At 42.5% G+C, this 25397-nt stretch overlaps 3 protein-coding genes and 1 long non-coding RNA gene across 17 annotated transcripts in view; 3 read left to right on the top strand and 1 right to left on the bottom strand.

Annotated features, from left to right (window-relative positions):
• Positions 1 to 164: 164 nt before the first annotated feature.
• On the top strand, positions 165 to 4796 carry ovca2 (OVCA2 serine hydrolase domain containing). 3 transcript variants are annotated; one of them, XM_035771595.2, is made up of 2 exons: positions 165 to 543; positions 3979 to 4796. In XM_035771595.2, exons 1-2 carry the CDS (start codon positions 375 to 377, stop codon positions 4497 to 4499), a joined length of 690 nt encoding a protein of 229 aa, XP_035627488.1. In that variant the 5' UTR covers positions 165 to 374; the 3' UTR covers positions 4500 to 4796. The 3 variants fall into 3 exon arrangements, with proteins under 3 accessions (XP_035627488.1, XP_035627487.1, XP_035627489.1); XM_035771594.2 differs by having other exon boundaries at positions 167 to 543; positions 3976 to 4796; XM_035771596.2 differs by lacking the exon at positions 165 to 543 and adding an exon at positions 2709 to 3830 and having other exon boundaries at positions 3976 to 4796.
• A 789-nt stretch (positions 4797 to 5585) lies between these two features.
• Positions 5586 to 15524, top strand: LOC118384901 (zinc-binding protein A33-like). 2 transcript variants are annotated; one of them, XM_035771592.2, is made up of 6 exons: positions 5586 to 6879; positions 7055 to 7126; positions 11437 to 11667; positions 11769 to 11791; positions 13202 to 13320; positions 13578 to 15524. In XM_035771592.2, exons 1-6 carry the CDS (start codon positions 6490 to 6492, stop codon positions 14132 to 14134), a joined length of 1392 nt encoding a protein of 463 aa, XP_035627485.1. In that variant the 5' UTR covers positions 5586 to 6489; the 3' UTR covers positions 14135 to 15524. The 2 variants fall into 2 exon arrangements, with proteins under 2 accessions (XP_035627485.1, XP_035627484.1); XM_035771591.2 differs by having other exon boundaries at positions 5589 to 6879; positions 7055 to 7141.
• Positions 12020 to 13216, bottom strand: LOC127930681 (uncharacterized). 10 transcript variants are annotated; one of them, XR_008138695.1, is made up of 4 exons: positions 13059 to 13079; positions 12989 to 13023; positions 12464 to 12953; positions 12058 to 12261 (listed from the first exon to the last, which is right to left on the bottom strand). It is a non-coding gene; the product is annotated as an uncharacterized LOC127930681 (long non-coding RNA). The 10 variants fall into 10 exon arrangements; XR_008138698.1 differs by having other exon boundaries at positions 12020 to 12156; positions 12192 to 12261; positions 12534 to 13065; XR_008138700.1 differs by lacking the exons at positions 12989 to 13023; positions 13059 to 13079 and adding an exon at positions 13094 to 13216.
• A 9009-nt stretch (positions 15525 to 24533) lies between the features above and the next one.
• Positions 24534 to 25397, top strand: part of LOC118384900 (globoside alpha-1,3-N-acetylgalactosaminyltransferase 1-like) — a 47186-nt gene continuing 46322 nt past the window's right edge. Inside the window, exon 1 of one of the 2 annotated variants that reach the window (XM_052520506.1) lies at positions 24534 to 24676. In XM_052520506.1, the coding sequence (XP_052376466.1) occupies positions 24663 to 24676 (14 nt within the window). In that variant the 5' untranslated portion in view covers positions 24534 to 24662. The remainder of the gene's footprint in view (positions 24677 to 25397) is intronic. The other variant, XM_052520505.1, reaches the window with a different exon arrangement.

Below are 25397 nucleotides of genomic sequence, written 5' to 3'. Positions count from 1 at the left end.
CTTTAAAATGGAAATAGCCTCAATGGCACGTCCCATGTTGTCACAGACGCTTTAATGGCACAGATAGATCTGGCTTTTCAGAGGTTTATCACCTGGCCAATGCAACGATGATTCCTGTGTTAGCTCGGAACTATGCTATGCCTAGGAACCATAAACTTAGCTTCTGTTTCCAACGACCACTATTTTCAGACGGACCTGTACCACCGGATACGTTTTCACTTGACAAGGAAACTAACTCCAAAAATAAATTCAGCCTACAAATCAAAGTGCCATAGTGTGGAGCTAACTTAATTGGTAAAAGTACCAATATTTGTAAGATAATAATGGCTAACCAGTCAGTTTAATTAACTAGCTGTCGTTAACTTCCTGCAAACATGGCGACTGTAACTCGAGCAGCACCGCTCCGGATCCTGTGCATACACGGTTACCGACAGAACAGTGGCTCGTTTCGCGAGAAGACTGGGGCCCTACGGAAGCTCCTGAAGAAGTATGTGGAGCTGGTTTACATGAGTGCGCCTCACCGGGTACAGCAAACAGGCGACGGTGGGTCACATTCTGATCCCCAATGTCAACATGACATAACAGTTAACAGTTGGGTGGGGTATTTACAGATGGGCTGTGTACAGGTGCAGTGATCGGTAAGCTGCTCTGACAGCTGATGCTTAAAGTTAGTGAGGAAGATATGTCTCCAGCTTCAGTGATTCAGTAATGGTTAAGACCTGGGGAGTTTTTCAGGATAAAAAAAAGAAACGGAATAGAGCTAAGCACAGGCAAAATCCTAGAGAAAAACCTGGTTCAGTCTGCTTTCCACCAGACACTGGGAGATGAATTCACCTTTCAGCAGGACAATAACCTAAAACACAAGGCCACATCTACACTGGAGTTGCTTACCAAGAAGACAGTGAATGTTCCTGAGCGGCCGAGTTACAGTTTTGACTTGAATCTACTTGAAAATCTTTGGCGAGTTCTGAAAATGGTTGTCTTGCAATGATCAAAAACCAATTTGACAGAACTTTAGCTAGCTAACTATATAGACACTGAAACAGATTGTTGTGTTATTTGACATGTCAAATAGTGTTATTTGACCCTAACCACGTTCCATAGAAATCCAGGTTGAGAATGAAATGACTGAACAAATGAACAATGAAACAGCACTGCAAGAAATAGGTTTTGATTATGTTTTACTGGTAGTGGGGACATACGTAAATGCCAACAAAATAACTTTTTGGTGTGTGTGTGTAACCTTTATTTAACTAGGCAAGTCGGTTAAGAGCAAATTCTTATTTACAATGGCGGCCCAGTGTCGACACTGGGCCAATTGTGCGCTGCCCTATGGGACTCCCAATCATCGAACATGGGACTGTAAATGACAGGGAAAATATTGGATATCTGTGCATTACTAGTTACTATTACTAGTTACTATTGTGGATTAACTACAATGTTGTTGATCCATCCTCAGTTTTCTCCTACCATAGTCATTACACTCTGTAACTGTTTTACAGTCACCATTGGCCTCATGGTGAAATCCCTGAGCGGTTTCCTTCCTCTCTGGCATCTGAGTTAGGAAGGACGCCTGTATCGTTGTAGTGACTGGGTGTATTGATACACCAACCAAAGTGTAATCTTCTACACTGCTGCTATTCTCTTATCTATGCGTAGTCACTTTAATAGCTCTACCTACATGTACATATTACCTCAGTACATTGTTATTTACTGCTGCTCTTTAACTATTTGTTATTCTTATCTCTTACTTTTTTGGGGGGTATTTTCTCAACTGCATTGCTGGTTAAGGGCTTTTAAGTAAGCATTTCAATGTAAGGTTGTATTCGGCGCATGTGACAAATAACAATTAATTTGAATGAATAACTTCACCATTATCAATGGGATTTTCAATATCTTTTTTTATTTATTTTTTACCCATCTACCAATAGGTGCCCTTCTTTGCGTGGTCTTTGTGGTTGAATCCGAGTTTGAAATGTACTGCTCGACTGAGGGACCTTACAGATAATCTTGATAATGTTTACATTTGAGTCATTTAGCGACTTGCAGTAGTGAGTGCATACCTTTTTGTACAGGTCCCCTGTGGGAATCGAACCCACAACCCTGGCGTTGCAATCGCCAACTGAGTCACATGTGATAAGAGATGAGGTAGTCGTTCAATCATGTTCAACACTATTATTGCACGTGTCCAACATGTGACATTTTTACTGCTGAACTTATTGACTCAATATGTTTCAGTCTTAAAATGTTTTAGTATTTGTAAACATTAAAAAAAATATATGTTTCCACTTTAACATTATGGGGTATTGTGTCGGCCAGTGCACTTTAACATTATGGGGTATTGTGTCGGCCAGTGCACTTTAACATTATGGGGTATTGTGTCGGCCAGTGCACTTTAACATTATGGGGTATTGTGTCGGCCAGTGCACTTTAACATTATGGGGTATTGTGTCGGCCAGTGCACTTTAACATTATGGGGTATTGTGTCGGCCAGTGCACTTTAACATTATGGGGTATTGTGTCGGCCAGTCCACTTTAACATTATGGGGTATTGTGTCGGCCAGTCCACTTTAACATTATGGGGTATTGTGTCGGCCAGTCACTTTAACATTATGGCCAGTCCACTTTAACATTATGGGGTATTGTGTCGGCCAGTGCACTTTAACATTATGGGGTATTGTGTCGGCCAGTGCACTTTAACATTATGGGGTATTGTGTCGGCCAGTCCACTTTAACATTATGGGGTATTGTGTCGGCCAGTCCACTTTAACATTATGGGGTATTGTGTCGGCCAGTGCACTTTAACATTATGGAGTATTGTGTCGGCCAGTGCACTTTAACATTATGGGGTATTGTGTCGGCCAGTGCACTAACATTATGGGGTATTGTGTCGGCCAGTGCACTTTAACATTATGGGGTATTGTGTCGGCCAGTGCACTTTAACATTATGGGGTATTGTGTCGGCCAGTGCACTTTAACATTATGGGGTATTGTGTCGGCCAGTGCACTTTAACATTATGGGGTATTGTGTCGGCCAGTGCACTTTAACATTATGGGGTATTGTGTCGGCCAGTGCACTTTAACATTATGGGGTATTGTGTCGGCCAGTGCACTTTAACATTATGGGGTATTGTGTCGGCCAGTGCACTTTAACATTATGGGGTATTGTGTCGGCCAGTGCACTTTAACATTATGGGGTATTGTGTCGGCCAGTGACAATAAAATAAAACTTTAATCAATTTTAAATTCAGGCTGCTACACAACAACATTTAGTCAAGGGGTGTGAATACTTTCTGAAAGCACAGTGAGTATACCAAACATTAGGAACACCTTCCTAATATTGAGTTGCACCCCTCCCCCATTTGCCCTCAGAACAGCCTTAATTTATCAGGGGGACAGACTCTACAAGGAGTGGAAAGCGTTCCACAGGGATGCTGGCCCATGTTGACTCCAATGCTTCCCACAGTTGTGTCAAGTTGCCTTGATGTCCTTTGGGTGGTGGACCATTCTTGATACACACGGGAAACCGTTGAGCGGGAAAAAAACAGCATCTATTGTCTTGCCCATTCACCCTCTGAACAGCACACACACACACACACACACACACACACACTGTCTCAATTCTTCTTTAACCCGTCTCCTCCCCTTCATCTAAACTGATTTAAAGTGTATTTAACAAGTGACATCAATAAGGGATCATAGCTTTCACCTGGATTCACTGGTCAATCTATGTCATGGAAAGAGCAGGTGTTCTTAATGTTTGGATACTCCGTGAACATTCTGACTGAACAGTGCTGTGATGATAGGGATTGTTGCGTTACCAACTTTTGGTAATGCATGGCTTTTTGACTGGTACCTATCAGGGTGATCACATACAGATTTCAACTAAATGCAATATCAACTTAGTTTAATACTCTCTTTCTCGCCCTTCTACCTCTCTCTCTTTTTCTCTCTCTCTTTTTTCTCTGACTCCAGCAGCCCAAGGGAAGGAGAACGAAGTGGGCCCTGGAGGTGACGAGGCCCCCAGGGGATGGTGGTTCTCTGACACCCAGGCTCGGAGCTTCGACGCCGGGCAGCAGTGTCAGGCTAGCCTGGGGCTTGAGGAGAGTGTGGAGGCTGTGAGGACAGCAGTGAAGGACCTGGGCCCGTTTGACGGTGTGCTGGGGTTCAGCCAGGGCGCTGCTCTAGTTGCCATGCTCTGTTCTATACAGGAGCAGAATCTAGAACCACAATTCCAGTTCCGCTTCGCTATACTGGTGGCCGGGTTCCGGAGTGCTTGTTTGGAACACCAGGGGTTCTATGGCAGCCCTGCTCCACTCGCCATCCCGTCCCTGCACGTCTTCGGACAGGAAGACCAGGTCATTTCTGATAGGATGAGCCGGGAGCTCCTTCCCCTGTTCCAGGAGCCTCAGGTGCTGACTCATCCTGGTGGCCATTTTGTGCCAGCGGCCTCGGCACACAGACAGACTTATCAGGAGTTTCTCAAGAGGTTTCAGTAGGGGAAGGAGAAGCATGGAAACTATTCCATCCTAGAAGTTTCAGAGGAGGTAAATGTCTGAAAATGAATGTTGCTCATCCAAAGATGGCAAGTAACGAGCATGTTGATTTAAGTTAACACTGTTATCAGGTGTATCCAGAAATTGTAAAAATATTTTATTGGAAAGTGTCTTTAATTTTCATACAATGTTTGTAGGCTACCACAGTAACAAAATGACTCCATACAAATTCTACTGTCATTCTCGGGGGGGGTATAACATTTTTGTTGAAAAATAAATTCCAATAAACATTGACATTTATTTTGCCTGATTGTGTTGCATTCTATGACAAGATTCTTGATAATTGTATCCACTCACCAACACCAACCCTGCCATCACTTACCAAAATGTAAATCTAAGTGTTATGTAATGCATGGCATGAAGACCTGTGGTTCATTTCAAACTAAAGTGTACTATACCTGTTGCATTGTGACAAATAACATTTGATTCACCGACGGCTCACAGTGAAGACTAGTAGCCAGTTGATGTGATAACTGTCTTGGGGGTTGACAGAAAGACTTTCCCTAAAACCTTCTCAAGTAAATGTTAACTGCAAAGTTGTCTTACCAGGCGGACGTATATAATAAGTATATCATCCGTTTCTATTATTTGTTATTTGCAAACTGTGCTATGAAATGAGCAGCAGCAGTACAGAACCATCACTAGACCTACACATTAGATTCCTCACTTGCTAGATGCACAATTAAAGGGGAATTAGTCAAATCTAAAAGCGTTATTTTTCTTCCATGGTCTTCTGATGTGATTTAAGCATTGACATTGACTCAGGACATCCAAGTGTGCTGTTTCTCTACAAACAATTGGAATTTGAGAGTGAAAACCCCCCAAAAATCTAAAACCAGAAAAAATAACATTTGGGGAAAATATACAACGTAATTTGGGGAAGAAATCACATTTTATAGAGCCCCCACTTAGTTGTTTATTAACCATTCTTTTAGCAGGAATAATGACAGAAAACAGTGCAGCACTGTCTTGTACACTTTAAGGACCCAGGGAAGCAGAGAAGAATGTGCCTATTTGAAGACAGAGTTCACGGAAGAACCGTATGTAAGAAGGACAGTTGCAATTGTGGTGGGGATCATGATCCCGAGTTCATGGAGTGCCCTTTAAGGGTGAAATTGAGGTGGCAAAAGTTAAAGCGGTCAATCGAATCTCCTATGCCGAGGCAATTAAAATAATTGAGAAAACAAGTGATGCTAGTGAAGATATGGTGGTGGATACACCACAGCATGTAGTAAATGTTTGCCGCCAGACAAAAAATACCATGCGTGTTAAAAAGTTGGATTTTGTTGCGTTCATTGCCACAGTTATAAACTGTACAGCACAAGTCTCAAATAAGTCGAAGAAACTGGACATTATTGTGGCTGTGGCAGAAACGTTTTTGAAAATGAAGACCTACAAGGGGTACTGGCGTCGGAAAACCTGCACTCCCAGCCTGTGTATGGATCAGATCTGTTTTATTTGTTTTTAACATACATTTTTTTCTGGTAGGTACGTTTTTTGGGGGGGTGAATCATGTTCCTATCCCGCATAGTAGATAGCTGGATGTGTGATCGTCAATATACCATAGAGAAAAAAAAGTCTTTATTCTGAAGGATTCCAAAAATCCGTGAACCGGAAGTACATAGTTATTCTTGCATGCGCCACGGCAGTATGAGATAACACTCCTATCGTTTGTTTGCGGATGGCCATAACATTATAGAAGAAGAGTCACAATAACAACACAGCTCACTTGCCTTCACAGCAAAGAAGTTCACTTTATTGTATTACTCAATACGTTGCAAGTGTAAGCTACATGTGTTACAAACAATACGTAAAGAAACAATAACGAAGCAGCAAGTAAGTGCTTGTTTGAGTTAGCAGCGAAACTCACGTGAAAGTTTGCCAGTACGGTTGTTATTTTTCCCGAAGGAAGACGTTGGATTTGAGGGGGAAAATGGCCACCACATCTTCTCTTCCAGAGGAGGACCTCACCTGTCCCGTATGCCGAGACATCTTCAGGGACCCAGTCATCCTGTTGTGTAGCCACAGCTTCTGTAAAGACTGTATACATGGCTACTGGAGGGAGAGAGAAGTGAAGGAATGTCCAGTTTGTAGGAAAAGATCAAAACTCAGTGATGCACCCCTCAACCGGGCTTTGAAGAACCTCTGTGAGGCCTACTCAAAGGAGAAAGCATCTGCAGGTGTCCTCTGCAGTCTGCATGGGGAGAAATACAAACTTTTCTGTCGTGACCACGGACAACCAGCTTGCCTGGTGTGCCAGACTTCTGAGTTACACACAAACCACAAGTTCTGCCCCATGGACGAAGCTGCCAAAGAATATAAGGTGAGTGAGAAATAAAAACTGCGTGGCAATAGAATAAATGCCTGTTACATTTAGCTTTTTCCTACAACAAGCAACAATTACTGAACACCACTGCTTAGTGTAGGTGCTGATGCCCTTTAGAGAAAATGTTTTCTCAGTAACCTGATATATTTAAAATATTACTGTTTCTTTCCAGGAGTCTGTGCTGAAGCTCCTACAGAACAAACTGGAGGTCCTTGAGGCAGACAGTCGAAATTGTGTTCAAACGGTAGATACTATCACGGTAAGAGCTGGGAGGCAGATACTATCACGGTAAGAGCTGGGAGGCAGATACTATCACGGTAAGAGCTGGGAGGCAGATACTATCACGGTAAGAGCTGGGAGGCAGATACTATCACGGTAAGAGCTGGGAGGCAGATACTATCACGGTAAGAGCTGGGAGGCAGATACTATCACGGTAAGAGCTGGGAGGCAGATACTATCACGGTAAGAGCTGGGAGGCAGATACTATCACGGTAAGAGCTGGGAGGCAGATACTATCACGGTAAGAGCTGGGAGGCAGGGTAGCCTAGTGGTTAGAGCGTTGGACTAGTAACCGAAAGGTTGGAAGTTCAAATCCCAGAGTTGACAAGGTACAAATCTGTTGTTCTGCCCCTGAACAGGCAGTTCTGTTCCTAGGCCGTCATTTAAAATAATAATTTGTTCTTAACTGACTTGCCTAGTTAAATAAAGGTCAAATCAAAAAATAACTGAGTGGCTTTTATGTTTCTGTGTAGAGTTTCACTCAGCCAGCAGATCTGACTAGCTTGCTTACAGCTGCACAATGGTCAGACAGACTTCCTGGTTAGGTCAACCGCAGAGCCAGGCCTCCCGAGTGGCATAGCGATCTAAGGTGTCACTACAGACCTGGGGTCGATCCCAGGCTGTGTCACAACCGGCCGTGATCGAGAGTCCCATAGGGCGGCACACAATTGGCCCAGCATCGTCCGGGTTAGGGGAGAGTTTGGCTGGGGGGGCTTTTACTTGGCTCATCGTGCTCTAGGCACCCCTTGTGGCAGGCCGGAGCCTGCAGGCTGACTTCGGTTGTCAGTTGAACAGTGTTTCCTCCGATACATTGATGCTGCTGCCATCCGAGTTAAGTGGGCGTGTGTTGAGGCGCAGTTTGGTGGGTCATTTTTCAGAGGACACATGACTCGACCTTCGCCTCGCCCGTTGGAGAGTTGCAGCGATGAGACAATCAAAATTGAGGAGAAAAAGTGGGTAAAATACAAATGTGTATCTATCTATAAATATCTCACAAACACACACACAGTACCAGTCAAAAGTTTGGGCACCTACTCATTCCAGTTTAAAATTATAATAATGAAGACATCAACACTATGAAATAGCACACATGGAATCATGTAGTAACCAAAAAAACTGTTAAACAAATCAAAATATATTTGAGATTCTTCAAAGTAGCCACCCTTTGCCTTGATGACAGCTTTGCACACTCTTGGCATTCCTTGGACTGCATCATAAAAACAACCCACTCCTTCAGTCACAGTTCAAATCACACCCCTCTCACAGGGAATCTTACTAAACTCACATACACGTGAGAAGGGAGAGACTCTTCGTCAAAAAAAACAATAGAATGGATGGAGTGGGCTTCCTCTTTCCATGTGGGTCATTCGGTATGCACCAACCAGTTGATCCAATATGTCACGTATATCCTATGCATTCGATTCTAGCGTCACCCCAGAGATGACACTCATGATAGGTTCCCTGCATTGAAGATCCTCACACAGCACATTTCCAACCTATATCTTCTAGAGGTGCAGAGCACTCTCCTTCTGTTCCATAGATGCACAGAAAACCAAAATAAGCCAATTTCTCGTTACTCTCACCGATGTAGCCTTATCCAACGCATCCATGATTTTTATTATTTTATTTTTATACTTCAAACTGATCTCCCAGGTAACACCAATCCTTATTTCCTTTTGTATTCACCACTGTAATATAATTCTTCTCACTCATCTCCATTCGACACGGCATCTGATTCAAACAGAACATCCGTTTGCGCCATTTCCCCTCTCAACATCACGTTTCCAGCACATCGCCTTGAACAACAAAGTAGCTGATAGTCTGACACTGCCTTTCCAAAATGGCTGCTGTGGCTTCTGCTACCTAGCAGGAGGACTAAAGGGGCAGTTTTACAGAAAACTAGAAGTTGTTCAATCTTGGTGTAAACAGATGGGATCATTTGGAGTACAAGGTCTTTTTTCATCCTTGGGTTGAGGTATGTTTTCTGGGCCATATCTCCCATACTCTGCTGTTGACCTAACCAGGAAGCCTGTCTGACCAATAGTGCGTCTGTAAGCAAGCGGGCCGTATCTGCTGGCTCCTTCGTTCCCTGGATTTGTGGCTGAAAATAAATATTCCATATGCACAAAAAGCTTATTTCTCTCATATTTTTACGCGGCAGCGTAGCCTAGTGGTTAGAGCGTTGGACTAGTAACCGGAAGGTTTGCGAGTTCAAACCCCCGAGCTGACAAGGTACAAATCTGTCGTTCTGCACCTGAACAGGCAGTTAACCCACTGTTCCCAGGCCGTCATTGAAAATAAGAATATGTTCTTAACTGACTTGCCTGGTTAAATAAAGGTAAAAAAAAAAAAATGGTTTACATCCCTGTTAGTGAGCATTTCTCCTTTGCCAAGATTATCCATCCACCGGACAGGTGTGGAATATTAAGAGGCAGATTAAAGCGCATGATCATTACACATTGTTTAACTTGGGTCACAAGTTTTGGGTATCCTTCCACAAGCTTCCCACAATAAGTTGGGTGAATTTTGGCCCATTCCTCCTGACAGAGCTGGTGTAACTGAGTCAGGTTTGTAGGCCTCCTTGCTCGCACACACTTTTTCAGTTCTGCCCACAAATGTTCTATGGGATTGATGTCAGGGCTTTGTGATGGCCACTCCAATACCTTGACTTTGTTGTCCTTAAGCCATTTTGCCACAACTTTGGAAGTATGCTTGGGGTCATTGTCCATTTGGAAGATCCATTTGCGACCAAGCTTTAACTTCCTGACTGATGTCTTGAGATGTTGCTTCAATATATCCACATCATTTTCTTTCCTCATGATGCCATCTATTTTGTGAAGTGCACCAGTCCCTCCTGTAGCAAAGCACCCCCACAACATGATGCTGCCTCCCCTGTGCTTCACGGTTGGGATGGTGTTCTCCGGCTTGCAAGCCTCCCCATTTTTCCTCCAAACATAAAGATGGTCATTATGGCCAAACAGTTCTATTTTTGTAAAAGTACGATCTTTGTCCCCATGTGCAGTTGAAAACCGTAGTCTGGCTTTTTGTGGCGGTTTTGGAGCAGTGGCATCTTCCTTGCTGAGTGGTCTTTCGGGTTCTGTCGATATAGGACTCGTTTTACTGTGGATATAGATACTTTTGTACCTGTTTCCTCCAGCATCTTCACAAGGTCCTTTGCTGGTGTTCTGGGATTGATTTGCACTTTTCGCACCAAAGTACGTTCATCGCTAGGAAACAGAACGCGTCTCCTTCCTGAGCGGTATGACAGCTGCGTGGTCCAATGGTGTTTATACTTGCATACTATTGTTTGTACAGATGAACATGGTACCTTCCGGTGTTTGGAAATTGCTCCCAAGGATGAACCAGACTTGTCAAGGTCTACAATGTTTTTTTCTGAGGTCTTGGCTGATTTCTTTTGATTTTCCAATGGTGTCAAGCAAAGAGGCACTGAGTTTGAAGGTAGGCCTTGAAATATATCCACAGGTACACCTCCAATTGACTCAAATTATGTCAATTAGCCTATCAGAAACTTTTAATGCCATGACATGATTTTCTGGAGTTTTCCAAGCTGTTTAAAGGCAGTAAACTTCTGACCCACTGGAATTGTGATACAGTGAAAAGATCTGTCTGGAAACAATTGTTTGAAAAATTACTTGTTATGCACAAATTAGATGTCCTAACCAACATGCCAAAACTATAGTTTGTTAATTAACAAGAAAATTGTGGAGTGTTTGAAAAACGAGTTTTAATGACTCCAAAATTAGTGAATGAAAACCTCCAACTTCAAGTGTGCGTGTATATATTCCTGTTACCAGTCACTATTCAGCCCTGTTTACATGTATATCACACAAGTCTACCAGTATGTATACACAACCACTCCAGTTCCCCTGAACATTGAATAAGGTACTGACCTGTATATACTTGCATTCTTGTTTCTTTAACTCACATATCTAATCATCTTCATTATCTATATTAGTATTTTATGTATTATCTAAATTATTTATTTATCTCCATATCTGTATTTTTATTATTAGCATCTAAATGATTATCTTTATTATTATCTAAATGATTTATATTATTAGCATCTAAATCATTGTCTTATATATTTTATTAGTAGTTTTATATTAGTATCTAAATTATTATAATCATCATCACTGCATTGTTGGGAAAGAGCTCTCAAGGTACGAATTTCATTGTGCTGTATAACACCTGTTGTATCCTGTGCACATGGTGAATAAACTAAAACTCATTCAAGCTCTGGATGTTTGTCTTCAGAGCCAGGCCCTGTCCACAGAGAGGAAAATAAGGGAACAGTTTGAGGAGCTTCACCAGTTTCTACGGAATGAAACGGTAGTCAGGATAGCTGCCCTGAAGCAGGAAGAAGACAACAAGAGTCAAATGATGATGAGGAAGATTGAGGAGATGAACAGAGAGATCTCGTCCCTTTCTGACACCATCCAAACCCTAGAGGAAGAGCTAGGGGCTGAAAACATTTCTTTGCTACAGGTAAGAAACAAAAAAGAAAGATCTCCCTCTGTTTTAAGTAGAGATGAAACTTCTACATCTTGATAATGTCATGTCTAATCTGACACTTTGTTCTCCTGCAGGACTACGAGGTCATCAAGAAAAGGTAAGGGATATTCCTCTTGTTTCTATCCCCTCTGTGGTTCTGAACCCAACCCTACAGCAGCACTGACTACCTCTAACCTGTATCCCCGCTCACTGATTCGGTACCGGTACCCAATGTACATAGCCTCGTTATTGTTACTTTTTGTTTTTTTACTTTTTGTTTTTTTACTTTAGTTTATTTGGTAAATATTTTCTTAACTCTTCTTGAACTACACTGTTGGTGAAGGGCTTGTATTCAGCATGTCATGGTGAAGTCTTCACCTGTTGTATTCAGCATGTCATGGTGAAGTCTTCACCCGTTGTATTCAGCATGTCATGGTGAAGTCTTCACCCGTTGTATTCAGCATGTCATGGTGAAGTCTTCACCTGTTGTATTCAGCATGTCATGGTGAAGTCTTCACCCGTTGTATTCAGCATGTCATGGTGAAGTCTTCACCTGTTGTATTCAGCATGTCATGGTGAAGTCTTCACCTGTTGTATTCAGCATGGTGAAGTCATGTCTTCACCTGTTGTATTCAGCATGAAGTCTTCACCTGTTGTATTCAGCATGTCATGGTGAAGTCTTCACCTGTTGTATTCAGCATGTCATGGTGAAGTCTTCACCCGTTGTATTCAGCATGTCATGGTGAAGTCTTCACCCGTTGTATTCAGCATGTCATGGTGAAGTCTTCACCCGTTGTATTCAGCATGTCATGGTGAAGTCTTCACCCGTTGTATTCAGCATTTCATGGTGAAGTCTTCACCCGTTGTATTCAGCATTTCATGGTGAAGTCTTCACCCGTTGTATTCAGCATGTCATGGTGAAGTCTTCACCTGTTGTATTCAGCATTTCATGGTGAAGTCTTCACCTGTTGTATTCAGCATGTCATGGTGAAGTCTTCACCTGTTGTATTCAGCATGTCATGGTGAAGTCTTCACCTGTTGTATTCAGCATGTCATGGTGAAGTCTTCACCCGTTGTATTCAGCATGTCATGGTGAAGTCTTCACCTGTTGTATTCAGCATGTCATGGTGAAGTCTTCACCTGTTGTATTCAGCATGTCATGGTGAAGTCTTCACCTGTTGTATTCAGCATGTCATGGTGAAGTCTTCACCTGTTGTATTCAGCATTTCATGGTGAAGTCTTCACCTGTTGTATTCAGCATGTCATGGTGAAGTCTTCACCTGTTGTATTCAGCATGTCATGGTGAAGTCTTCACCCGTTGTATTCAGCATGTCATGGTGAAGTCTTCACCTGTTGTATTCAGCATTTCATGGTGAAGTCTTCACCCGTTGTATTCAGCATTTCATGGTAAAGTCTTCACCCGTTGTATTCGGTGCACTTGACAAATAAAGTTTGACTTGATTTCATGTTCTCTCCTCTCTGTGGTTCTGAACCCAACAGCAGCACTGACTCCTTAATGTTCTCCCAGAGTTCAGTGCATATTGCCAGATCCAGAGAGGGTTTCAGGGGCGCTGATTCATGTGGCCAGACACCTTGGCAACCTGCAGTTCAGAGTCTGGAAGAACATGCAGGAAATTGTTGAGTACAGTGAGTACTATTTTATGATGATAATAATACATACATAGGACTTATATAGATAGAGCTTTTCAAGGACCCAAAGACGCTTTACAATTATATAGAATAAAATATACAAGTTAAAACAACAAATTAACAATATCACACTTATTTCAATATGTGTAAATCACGGGACGCAACACTGAAGGGGAAAAAAAGTCATCCGTTTTGTATAAACATGACTACGAGTTCCCACTTTAAAATAATCTGTGTTCTCTCTCTCCTCTCAGCTCCTGTGATTCTGGATCCCAACACTGCTCACCCAGATCTCATCCTGTCTGGTGACCTGACCAGCTTCACATGCAGACTCAGTGATGACCAACAGCAGCTTCCTGACAACCCAGAGAGGTTTAAACACCGCTATGCTGTCCTGGGCTCCCAGGGCTTCAGCTCGGGGACACACAGTTGGGACGTAGAGGTTGGGGACAGCAAAGAGTGGGCAGTAGGTGTAGCCATAGAGTCTTGCGATAGGAAGGAGACGTCTCGGTGGCATATTAGTGGAGTCTGGTACGTACTCTCAAGAGAAGGGAGTGACTATATTGACCAAGTGTCACCGAATGCATGTTACTGTCTTGAACCTTTTAAAGTGAAACCCCAGAGGATCCGAGTGCAGCTGGACTGGGACAAAGAAACAGTGTCACTTTCTGATCCTGTCAATAACCAACGCATTGGGTGTTTCTTCAAAAACCCTCAAATATTTTCACTGAGTTTCACTGAGAGAATTTTTCCATTCCTCAGTGGGGACTATGTCAGGGTTATGCCAGTGAAGGCCTCTGTAACAGTATAGTACAGGACTATGTCAGGGTTATGCCAGTGAAGGCCTCTGTAACAGTATAGTACAGGACTATGTCAGGGTTATGCCAGTGAAGGCCTCTGTAACAGTATAGTACAGTTAGAGCTGATCATTACACACGTCGGGGCTCCTGTGAAAACAAAACTACAAGCTAAAAGGCAATTGACACAAACGATTGCTGTGGGAACATTGTTGACCAATTTCAAATGCATTAATTGAAATGAATCAGTTGGTTCATTTTAATGTGTCTTAATATCAGTAAACCCTTGTCTGATAGACATGAGAACTGCGGGTTTAGTTCTGTTTGCTGTTTTTCAGTGAATCTCATTCAACATCGACTTAATGGGACAGATTTGGAATATATCTGGGGTTTTCCATTTTGAATGCCAGGTGTACTGAACACACATCCTTGTTGGCCTTTTTGAACAGTTTGTCTAGAGAAATGTTACTGTTGTTCAATTAATCTTCTAGTGAAGTATCCGCTAACCAAGTATGATACGGCAATCTGTCAGTCAATGACATGCATTAATTAGTTGATGCAACACGACCTTTGACTCAGCCAGGCTGTGACTGAGATCCCACTCCCCCTCTCTCTCCCACTTCCTCTCCAAAGATCTGACTCCCTCCCACTTCCTCTCCAAAGATCTGACTCCCTCCCACTTCCTCTCCAAAGAACTGAATCTCCTCCCACTTCCTCTCCAAAGATCTGACTCCCTCCCACTTCCTCTCCAAAGATCTGACTCCCTCCCACTTCCTCTCCAAAGATCTGACTCCCTCCCACTTCCTCTCCAAAGATCTGACTCCCTCCCACTTCCTCTCCAAAGATCTGACTCCCTCCCACTTCCTCTCCAAAGATCTGACTCCCTCCCACTTCCTCTCCAAAGATCTGACTCCCTCCCACTTCCTCTCCAAAGATCTGACTCCCTCCCACTTCCTCTCCAAAGATCTGACTCCCTCCCACTTCCTCTCCAAAGATCTGACTCCCTCCCACTTCCTCTCCAAAGATCTGACTCTCTCCCACTTCCTCTCCAAAGAACTGAATCTCCTCCCACTTCCTCTTCAAAGATCTGACTCTCTCCCACTTCCTCTACAAAGATCTGACTCTCCCACTTCCTCTACAAAGATCTGACTCCCTCCCACTTCCTGAATTCATCCTTCTGGTTTTTTATTTACTGTTTTGTTATTTAGCCTTTTTAAGCGCTTTGAGGTTTCTTCTCTATGAGTAATGGTCTTCCTGTCTGTGAAGTGTGTTTCTCCATTCTAGTGTAATTCTATGTAATGTAAGTTGAGTAATTGCTGTGTTTAATACCATGGTCATGTTTTACAGCCTTTCTCATGTATTAAGTCAGTTTTCATTTTATACATAAAATTACATTTAAATCTGTGTTTGTGTCTGACATTACATTTCAGTCATCCTCATCCAGAGAGACTTACAGTAGCGAATTAATCATTTTTTAAACTTTTTTTTGTGCTGGTCCTCTGGGAATCAACCCTCAACCCTGGCGTGACAAGTGCCCTGCTTTACCAACTGAGCCAAATGGGACTAACATATTTAAATCTAATGGTTTGTTGTTCTCAATGGGTCGGTGTCCCGGGCACAGATTAAGCCTAGTCCTGGACTAAAAAGCTCTTTCAGTGAAGAATCTCCATGGAGAATTACTTTTAGTCCTGGTCCAGGTTTAACCTGTGTCTGGGAAACCAGTCCTTTAGAATAGTATAACAACATCAGTAGCGGAGGACTGAGTTCAGTTCACACAGACAGGCAGCAGGGGGAGTCATTGTCTGTTCTGTATTACAGATCTACGATTCTGCTTGGATGTAGTCTTTCATAGCCAGATCTTGGGCAAATAAAATAAACATATAGTTCTGATGTTACCCCATGGTTTATGATAGGAGTGTGTTTTATGGATATGTACAAGTGATACCCAGGACCTGTCCAGACAACTCCTAGCCTGAGAGTGATTGATGGGTGGTGACATGGTGAGGGCTCCACCTTACCCTCTGATAGGCTTGGTGCTAATCACATGGACAAGGGGGCCCTGATCAGTAATCCTAGATCAGCAATGCTACTCTGAGACACTGAATACAGGCTTAGATCTTCCCTACATTGTAGGTGTGTGTGAGTAGGTGGCGGGTGGGGAGAGGAGTGTACTACAGGTGTTTGTGGTGGCCTGGCCAGTCATTTGTGGGGCGTCTCTGTAGCCTCAGTCCTTTAGCTCTTAATCTGAAACTCACCCTGCTCTCTACCTCTTCACTGTCTCTCTGTTGAAGGATGTCGTTCTCTGACCACTCCTCCTTTCCTGAGCTCATGCCCTCAGACAGAATAGCAACACCAGCAGAGCTACAGCACCCCTCATTCTGAAATGACAACTCCTCAGAAAAGATATAGTCTATGATGCTCAGATTACCAATGGTGAACTAGGGAGCTAGGATATCAGTTTAACAATTTACAGGAACATTTCATTAATAGGTCAATAAACATATTTTTTGTCACTCTTATTTAAAATATAAAGTATAAGTGGAAAAATATCACCATCTGGGAATTAATAGATTAATTAATAGCTATTAACAGATGACAAAGTATAAGTGTGAATGGTGAACTCCTACTTTGAAGGGACAGGAAGTGTTGGTTGTGCATTTGGTCAATGACAGGTGTGACGACCCTCCCACTCTGCCGTATTCTCTCTTTGTTCTTGTTTCCTTATTAGGATGCTGGTGGAGTTGGGAGGGTCGTCAGCTACATGGGAAAAACCTGGGCCCGGTGTCTCCCAGGATAAATACACCACTTCCCCATTCATGGCAGAGACTCTCTCCATGCAGACACACCTGGGCCCGCTGTGTCCCAGGATAAATACACCACTTCCACATTCATGGAGGAGACACTCTCCATGCAGACACACCTGGGCCCGGTGTCTCCCAGGATAAATACACCACTTCCCCATTCATGGAGGAGACACTCTCCATGCAGACACACCTGGGCCCGGTGTCTCCCAGGATAAATAGACCTCTTCCACATTCATGGAGGAGACTCTCTCCATGCAGACACACCTGGGCCCAGTGTCTCCCAGGATAAATAGACCTCTTCCACATTCATGGAGGAGACTCTCTCCATGCAGACACACCTGGGCCCGGTGTCTCCCAGGATAAATAGACCTCTTCCACATTCATGGAGGAGACTCTCTCCATGCAGACACACCTGGGCCCGGTGTCTCCCAGGATAAATAGACCTCTTCCACATTCATGGAGGAGACTCTCTCCATGCAGACACACCTGGGCCCAGTGTCTCCCAGGATAAATAGACCTCTTCCACATTCATGGAGGAGACTCTCTCCATGCAGACACACCTGGGCCCGGTGTCTCCCAGGATAAATAGACCTCTTCCACATTCATGGAGGAGACTCTCTCCATGCAGACCCCTTTATAGATTTTGTGTTTCTTGGTGGCTTTTTGGTTGTTTGCTTTAGCCCCTTTCAACACCCTGCATTATCACATTCATGCATGCAAAACACTTACACTACTGATTACACACGCTATTGTATTTAAGTTGCTTTATTTAATAAATATATATTTTGTTACGTCTTATCTCCACGTTGTCTCCCTTTTGTTACGGGCTTTGAGCCAGCTCGTGACACAGGCATTCCACATTTAATCCCACCTACTTCTGAAAATCGAAATATGAAGTTGTTTTTTTGGATTCATTTGCAATAACGAGAACAATGGACACAAGCTTGTTTGTTTTGTTTTTTGCAATATATATATTTTATGTTTTATTTTGGAAAACAATTGGCCAAAATGTTTACAGCCCTTGTGGAACCTGTTCGAAACATCCACAGTTATGGAGAAAGTTTTGGCTAAAGTAAAATCAGTGAAAATCACGAGAAGTGCGAAAGTTCTGATTTCTTGTGTTTTTTGCGGATCAGAAAAAAAATGTGTTGCATATCAATCGAGTTGATGGATATAATGTATCATGCTTTGAGCTACAGAGCAGGGCCCACGTCAAGCGAGATTTCTGGAGTCTCGGAGGATGTTGACATTGCTCTATTAAAGGAAATTTGAGGAGTGGTCGATGCACGAATGATGAATCATTTGGTAAATGTCAGGAAGGAGAAGAGTTTGTCTGTCGGTAGACCGATCGAATAGCTTTGAAGGTCCAGTGGTAGTGAAGACCAGTAGTCCTACAATGTAGCCTCCACCACAGCCTGAGTATCAACAGCAGGACAGAAATTCTGCATGTGAAGAAAGTGGACTTTGTATGATAAATGGAACTGGACAAATTGAAAGGAAGTCAAGAAAGATATTTTTGGGATTCATATATTTAACATCTGAAGAGCTTCATGAAGTACTGTCTCTTGCGGTCCCACCCTAGTGTCGATTGATGCTCCGGTGCGTCAATCAGATTAACATAATATAACAATCGCCATCAAAGTCTGTCAGTTTAAGATTGAGACGCATTCAAAGCAGAAATCTCTATCGACTCCATCCGCCGATGTCACACTTCTGCGGTGAAAGGTGGCAGAGCTAGAGCGATGTTTGTCAGATATATATATATTTAAAATAAATTAGCAAATATTTCTCAAGAATAAAGCCCCAGAGCCTGAGCAAGGTATTTGAGGTTTTGAAGGACTGAGGGGGTGGGAATGTATATACAGTGGGGCAAAAAAGTATTTAGTCAGCCACCAATTGTGCAGGTTCTCCCACTTAAAAATATGAGAATGCCTGTAATTGTCATCATAGGTACACTTCAACTATGACAGACAAAATGAGATTTTTTTTTCTCCAGAAAATCACATTGTAGGATTTTTAATGAATTTATTTGCAAATTATGGTGGAAAATAAGTTCTTGGTCACCTACAAACAAGCAAGATTTCAGGCTCTCACAGACCTGTAACTTCTTCTTTAAAAGGCTCCTCTGTCCTCCACTCGTTACCTGTGTTAATGGCACCTGTTTGAACTTGTTATCAGTATAAAAGACACCTGTCCACAACCTCAAACAGTCACACTCCAAACTCCACTATGGCCAAGACCGAAGAGCTGTCAAAGGACACCAGAAACAGAATTGTAGACCTGCACCAGGCTGGGAAGACTGAATCTGCAATAGGTAAGCAGCTTGGTTTGAAGAAATCAACTGTGGGAGCAATTATTAGGAAATGGAAGACATACAAGACCACTGATAATCTCCCTCGATCTGGGGCTCCACGCAAGATCTCACCCTGTGGGGTCAAAATGATCACAAGAACGGTGAGCAAAAATCCCAGAACCACACAGGGGGACCTAGTGAATGACCTGAAGAGAGCTGGGACCAAAGTAACAAAGCCTACCATCAGTAACACGCTACGCCGCCAGGGACTCAAATCCTGCAGTGCCAGACGTGTCCAGGCCCGTCTGAAGTTTGCTAGAGAGCATTTGGATCCAGAAGAAGATTGGGAGAATATCATATGGTCAGATAAAACCAAAATAGAATGTTTTGGTAAACTCAACTCGTCGTTTTTGGAGGACAAAGAATGCCGAGTTGCATCCAAAGAACACATTACCTCCTGTGAAGCATGGGGGTGGAAACATGCTTTGGGGCTGTTTTTCTGCAAAGTGACCAAGACGACTGATCCGTGTAAAGGAAAGAATGAATGGGGCCATGTATTGTGAGATTTTGAGTGAAAACCTCCTTCCATCAGCAAGGGCATTGAAGATGAAACATGGCTGGGTTTTTCAGCATGACAATGATCCCAAACACACTGCCCGGGCAACGAAGGGGTGGCTTCGTAAGAAGCATTTCAAGGTCCTGGAGTGGCCTAGCCAGTCTCCAGATCTCAACCCCATAGAAAATCTTTGGAGGGAGTTGAAAGTCTGTGTTGCCCAGCAACAGCCCCAAAACATCACTGCTCTAGAGGAGATCTGCATGGAGGAATGGGCCAAAATACCAGCAACAGTGTGTGAAAACCTTGTGAAGACTTACAGAAAACGTTTGACCTCTGTCATTGCCTCTTAAAGAAGAAGTTACAGGTATGTAGACAGGAGGGGTCACTAATGTTGATCAGGACCATACTACATCTGATGTAATATGGTCCTGGTCAACATTAGTGACCCCTCGTGTCTCAGCCTCCAGTATTTATGCTGCAGTAGTTTGTGTTGGGGGGCTAGGGTCAGTTTGTTATATCTGGAGTACTTCTCTTGTTCTATTCGGTGTTTGCTGTAACAGAGATCCCACTCCCTCCCAAGCACTCCCTCCCAAGCAAAGAACTGACCAGGACCATATTACATCTACTACCTGGCTGTAACAAGAGATAAACGTAGTAAACAAGTAAAGAACTGACCAGGACCATATTACATCTACTACATGGCTGTAACAGAGATCCTACTCCTTCCCAAGTAAAGAACTGACCAGGACCATATTACATCTACTACCTGGCTGTAACAGAGATCCCACTCCCTCCCAAGCAAAGAACTGCTTTGATTCTGATTTCCAGATCTCATCTTAATGTTTTTTATTTCCATTTTCTGTTTCATTAACCTCTTGGTTTTCACCAACCAGCCAAATGGGCATTTGGACTCTGACCCCTCCCACCCCAGGTCAGAGTGTCCTATTGGTCAGAAGAAGACGACTTGAGTTTTGGCTGGTGACCAAGTTGATTGTGTTAATTTGGAAGATTGCATGCATCTACGAGTGTGAGTTGTGGGGTCTACAGTTGGGGTGTTTATGCTGCTAAACGATGCTTAGTTACTAATAGTACTTGTTGCTACTTTCCTACAAGTGTAACTGTATTGTTGATGGTACTGTTATCTTGCAGGTTTGTGTATATTTTAGATTGTGCATGTTGTTAATATTGTCTTAAGTGCCAGCATTACCTTAATTAATTGTATGAGTATTTATTTGCACAGTAGATATTATTTGGAGGTGGTTATTTGTATAGCCTCTACTGTTGTGACATGGTGCGTTCTAGAACCTGCTAGAAGTCTTGGAGATGGTCCTCTGAGCTCTAGCATGCACAGTAAGATGTACGGTATAGGTATAAGTCCGTAGCGGGTGAGGACTCAGAAGCCAACCGCTCAGACGGTTGCTGTATCTGTCTGTGAAGTGTGCTATGGCATTCTAGTGTAATTCGGTGTTGCTGCGTTGTTTAAAACAGTGAAGGGCAACTTTGATGGGGGTGGGGGACACAAAACATTCACTCATCATGCAGACCCAAGCAACTGTAGCCCCACATGACTCATTTCCTGCATCTCTACACATTTGAGAGAGAAATGTTTGCCGTTTTTAATATTATATCTGAGTGATTGACTAACAAAAATCACTGGGGACCCCGGGGCCGTTAATTTGACCATGTTAACAAGTTTAGATAGTTTAGGGTCCAGCTAAGATAGCAATATAAAACAATATATATGCTGACATGGGCTATTTGACTGACTATCAGTGACTGACATAAAGAGGAGAAACTGCTGATGCACAACCACATTTAGTGTATTCTACTATTCTAACTCACAACAGTAACTGACATAAAGAGGAGAAACTGCTGATGCACAACCACATTTAGTGTATTCTACTATTCTAACTCACAACAGTAACTGACATAAAGAGGAGAAACTACTGATGCACAACCACATTTAGTGTATTCTACTATTCTAACTCACAACAGTGACTGACATAAAGAGGAGAAACTGCTGATGCACAACCACATTTAGTGTATTCTACTATTCTAACTCACAACAGTAACTGACATAAAGAGGAGAAACTGCTGATGCACAACCACATTTAGTGTATTCTACTATTCTAACTCACAACAGTAACTGACATAAAGAGGAGAAACTACTGATGCACAACCACATTTAGTGTATTCTACTATTCTAACTCACAACAGTAACTTGAGACCCCTACTGACTTCCTAAAAATCAAAAACATTTAGTTGAAATTGATCCGAAGTCCTTCAAAAGGAGGCCCGCGGTCCACCAGTTGACCATCCCCGGTTTAAAACCTTGGCCGTGTTTTACATCAGTTTACATTTTATACATTAAAATGATTATACTTCTTTTACATCTGTGGTCGTGGTGTCTGACATTTAAATGATTCCGGGTTTTATTCTCAATGGGTCGGTTTCCCAGACACAGAATAAGCCTAGTCCTGGACTAAATAGCTCTTTCAATACAGAATCTCCATGGAGAACGCTTTTTTGACCTGGACTAGGTTTAACCTGTGACTGTGTCTGGGAAACTGGCCCTAGTCCTAGAGTGGTATAACGATAACAGTGGTTGAGGACAGTCCAGGAGAGCAAGCAGTTCACACAGACCTACAGTAGGGGGAGACGTTGTCCTGCTGCACTCGGACTGAACCCCACAAACCTTTAAAGGGAAATAGGTCATCCAAACTCTATATTTGGGTCATATTACAGCAGGGGTGTATTCATTAGTGCACACTGTAGTAAAACATTTTTGGAACGAAAACAAGTGTTTCTTATTGGACAAGTTTAGATGAATCCCTCCTTGTTTTGGCTGTTTGCTTCCGTTTGGTTCCTGTAAGTCGCTCTGGATAAGAGCGTCTGCTAAATGACTTAAATGTAAATGTAGTGAATACACCGCAGTCTTATGAAGGAACGCAGAACATGTTGATTGTTGACTAAATTCATTCAGTGTAGAGGAAGTAACACAGATCAACAATAGTCTATTTATACAGCAGTAGCCTGCAGCACAATGAAATATGACATAAAGGGTATTGGTGTTCGTTTCCTTGTTCCTTGTCAATCATTGGCTCATTTGGTGAAATTGGCATTATGACAATATCTTTAATTAAATCATTCAAAAACCTTCATTAATGCAATTGCAGACAGAAGTTGACAACAGGAACATGGCACCCATTTTTCCCCGAGTAAGTTCTGCGTCAAAGAAAAGGTCCCATGTTATTTTATTCAACCCGTCCAGCCCTAGTGATGTCACTGCCTACGTCATTGTCTTTTACTCATGAGACCAAACCCTGCCTACAGAGCTATATAAACAAGGCTTTTACTGTGTCATCTAAAAGCTTAGCAGTAAATGTTCAAGTTGATTTGTAGTGGAATGTCTAACTAATCTCTTATCTCTTACACTCCCCTGCAGAGTTTATTCATAAGAGGCAGAGAGCCTAGAAAAGTACTGTGGAACAATATTAAACCCCATAGTGTATATATATTGTTCATCTGTAGTCTAGGACCCTATAAATGTAAGGAGGGAGTGGTCTTATAACCCCTCCCCTTCTATTAATCCACATAAGCATGATCAGTTATTATAATACATCACACATTTGCTACATCCCCTATCATATATGTTTACATTGTCAAAGCAAGTGAAATAGATAAACAAAAGTGGAAAACAATAACAAGCGAACAGTAAACATTACTCCCACAAAAGGTCCAAAAGAATAAGACAGGGTGTATATATACAGTGTTGTAAGGATGTGCAGATAGTTAAAGTAAAACAAGGGAAAATAAATATCGGTTGTATTTACACTGGTGTTTGTTCTACACTGGTTGCACTTTTGTGGCAACAGGTCACAAAGCTTGCTGCTGTGATGGCACACTGTGGTATTTCACCCAGTAGATATGGGAGTTTATCAACATTGGATTTGTTTTCGAATTCTTTGTGGTTCTGTGTAATCTGAGGGAAATATATGTCTCTAATATAGTAACATTTGGCAGGAAGTTTGGAAGTGCAGGTCAGTTTCCACCTCATTTTGTGGCCAATGTGCACATAGGGGAGAAGCACTCAGAACCCACTAATTGTTATTTTAAAGTGTCATGAAAAATAATTGTCAATGTTTGCAATGTAAAAATTATAATAAAAGCAATCAGAGTTAATTCAAGTTGACTCCTCTTTAATTCTCCTGGCTGTCCCTTAAAAAACGTAATTTGAAAACAGTGCCTGATTTTCTTAAAATGTATTCGTATTGTACTGGCCCGAGTAAATGGTTTGCGGAATATTTTAGCCTATATAGACCAAGCAGAAGCGCGCCGGTAACTATCACAGAACTAGAAAGGGGTTCACGTTCTATGATCTCTCTCGCTCCCGGCTCTGATAGACATGAGCGTGCAACCTTAATCTCTCCAGCGTTGTACGTCATCATGAATGTTCTTATAGAATCCATGCGGTGGGAAGCGTGATGGAGGTGCCGCAGCATCCTTTATTAATTTGAATACATTTGCCAAAGTTATAGAATTGCAGATGTCTGTTTAGAAATAAATTAAATAATTCCTAATAATACACCTGGATTAGGCCTATACTTGTTTTTGTTAATTGCCTAGCTGGGGATTGTCTGTAGCCCAATCACAATGCATGGCTACAGTCATGAAGGTGCGGCAAATCTGTCAGCGAACAGCATGCAGCCAATCCAGGCCTTTCGCGTGGTTTCAAATACAATCGTGGGAAAACACAGATCCTGTTGAAAAGAGGTCACGAGTCTGTCTATAGCATACGAAGCTATCAACTTCCAAATATACCAATTGAGCGAACAGCGTTGTTTTTAAAGGTTTTTGCATGAGCGCATCGGTCATCGCCGAAAGGTGGCATGGGCATCATTGGGTGAGTCAGTAAAACTGGACTATTATATTACTATTACTATCATATTGTACAATATGTGTTTCTCCACACACCTAGGTCTGGACTATTGATGGATTCAAGACAAGGTCGTGTTTATTGTTCTCAGTTTGTCAGTGTCAAAGTATAGCCTGTCACGTAGATAATTTGAGGTATTAAAACTATTCTGCTAAAGTCTCCAGTCATCTAAAAGTATTTAGAATTGCATGAAATGCGTTTCCAAAGGCAACATTTTCTTCCAGGACCATAGGCTAAAATAAATGTCCCAACTGTGTGTGTGTGTGTGTGTGTGTGCGCGCGCGCGCAACTTCTGCAAGCGCCTCTCTCTACTCTACTGCTCTATGCCAGTACACAAAAGCAATGATAATGCATGCAATGGTTTATTATGATATTTTATATGCATTCAGGTAGTCTACCTCATAGCCTCCCAGGTCACCCCCTTAACGGCTCACTTTTTGTTCCGGCACCGATCAATTTACAAATGAATCACTGGGAAAATAACCTAAAATGTCTGAAGACTTTAGGTATTGCCAACCTTAGTACAATGGTAGTCAATATTAAACACATAAGGAAAATTAACATCACACCCGTTTCTGAATGGAATGGTTTCACTCACTACTCTGCCTACGAACGAACGGCGTTCTCTGAAATTACATTGCGCGCAGCATGAGTGAGGTTGATGGAAACTACATTTCCACTTTGTATA

The sequence above is a fragment of the Oncorhynchus keta genome, chromosome 6 (genome assembly GCF_023373465.1).
Source record: "Oncorhynchus keta strain PuntledgeMale-10-30-2019 chromosome 6, Oket_V2, whole genome shotgun sequence".
In the NCBI taxonomy this organism is placed as follows: Eukaryota; Metazoa; Chordata; class Actinopteri; order Salmoniformes; family Salmonidae; genus Oncorhynchus; species Oncorhynchus keta.
The sequence above is the reverse complement of the archived record's forward strand: the minus strand, read 5'-3'. Positions and strand labels throughout refer to the sequence as shown.

Bases quoted from the DNA above. Each gene is read 5' to 3' on its own strand.
- ovca2 (XM_035771594.2), top strand. From the start codon at position 375: ATGGCGACTGTAACTCGAGCAGCACCGCTCCGGATCCTGTGCATACAC. The intron at 544-3,975 runs GTGGGTCACATT...CTCTGACTCCAG, and splicing joins GGTACAGCAAACAGGCGACG to CAGCCCAAGGGAAGGAGAAC.
- LOC118384901 (XM_035771591.2), top strand. From the start codon at position 6,490: ATGGCCACCACATCTTCTCTTCCAGAGGAGGACCTCACCTGTCCCGTA. The intron at 11,668-11,768 runs GTAAGAAACAAA...GTTCTCCTGCAG, and splicing joins AAAACATTTCTTTGCTACAG to GACTACGAGGTCATCAAGAA. The intron at 13,321-13,577 runs GTGAGTACTATT...CTCTCCTCTCAG, and splicing joins GCAGGAAATTGTTGAGTACA to CTCCTGTGATTCTGGATCCC.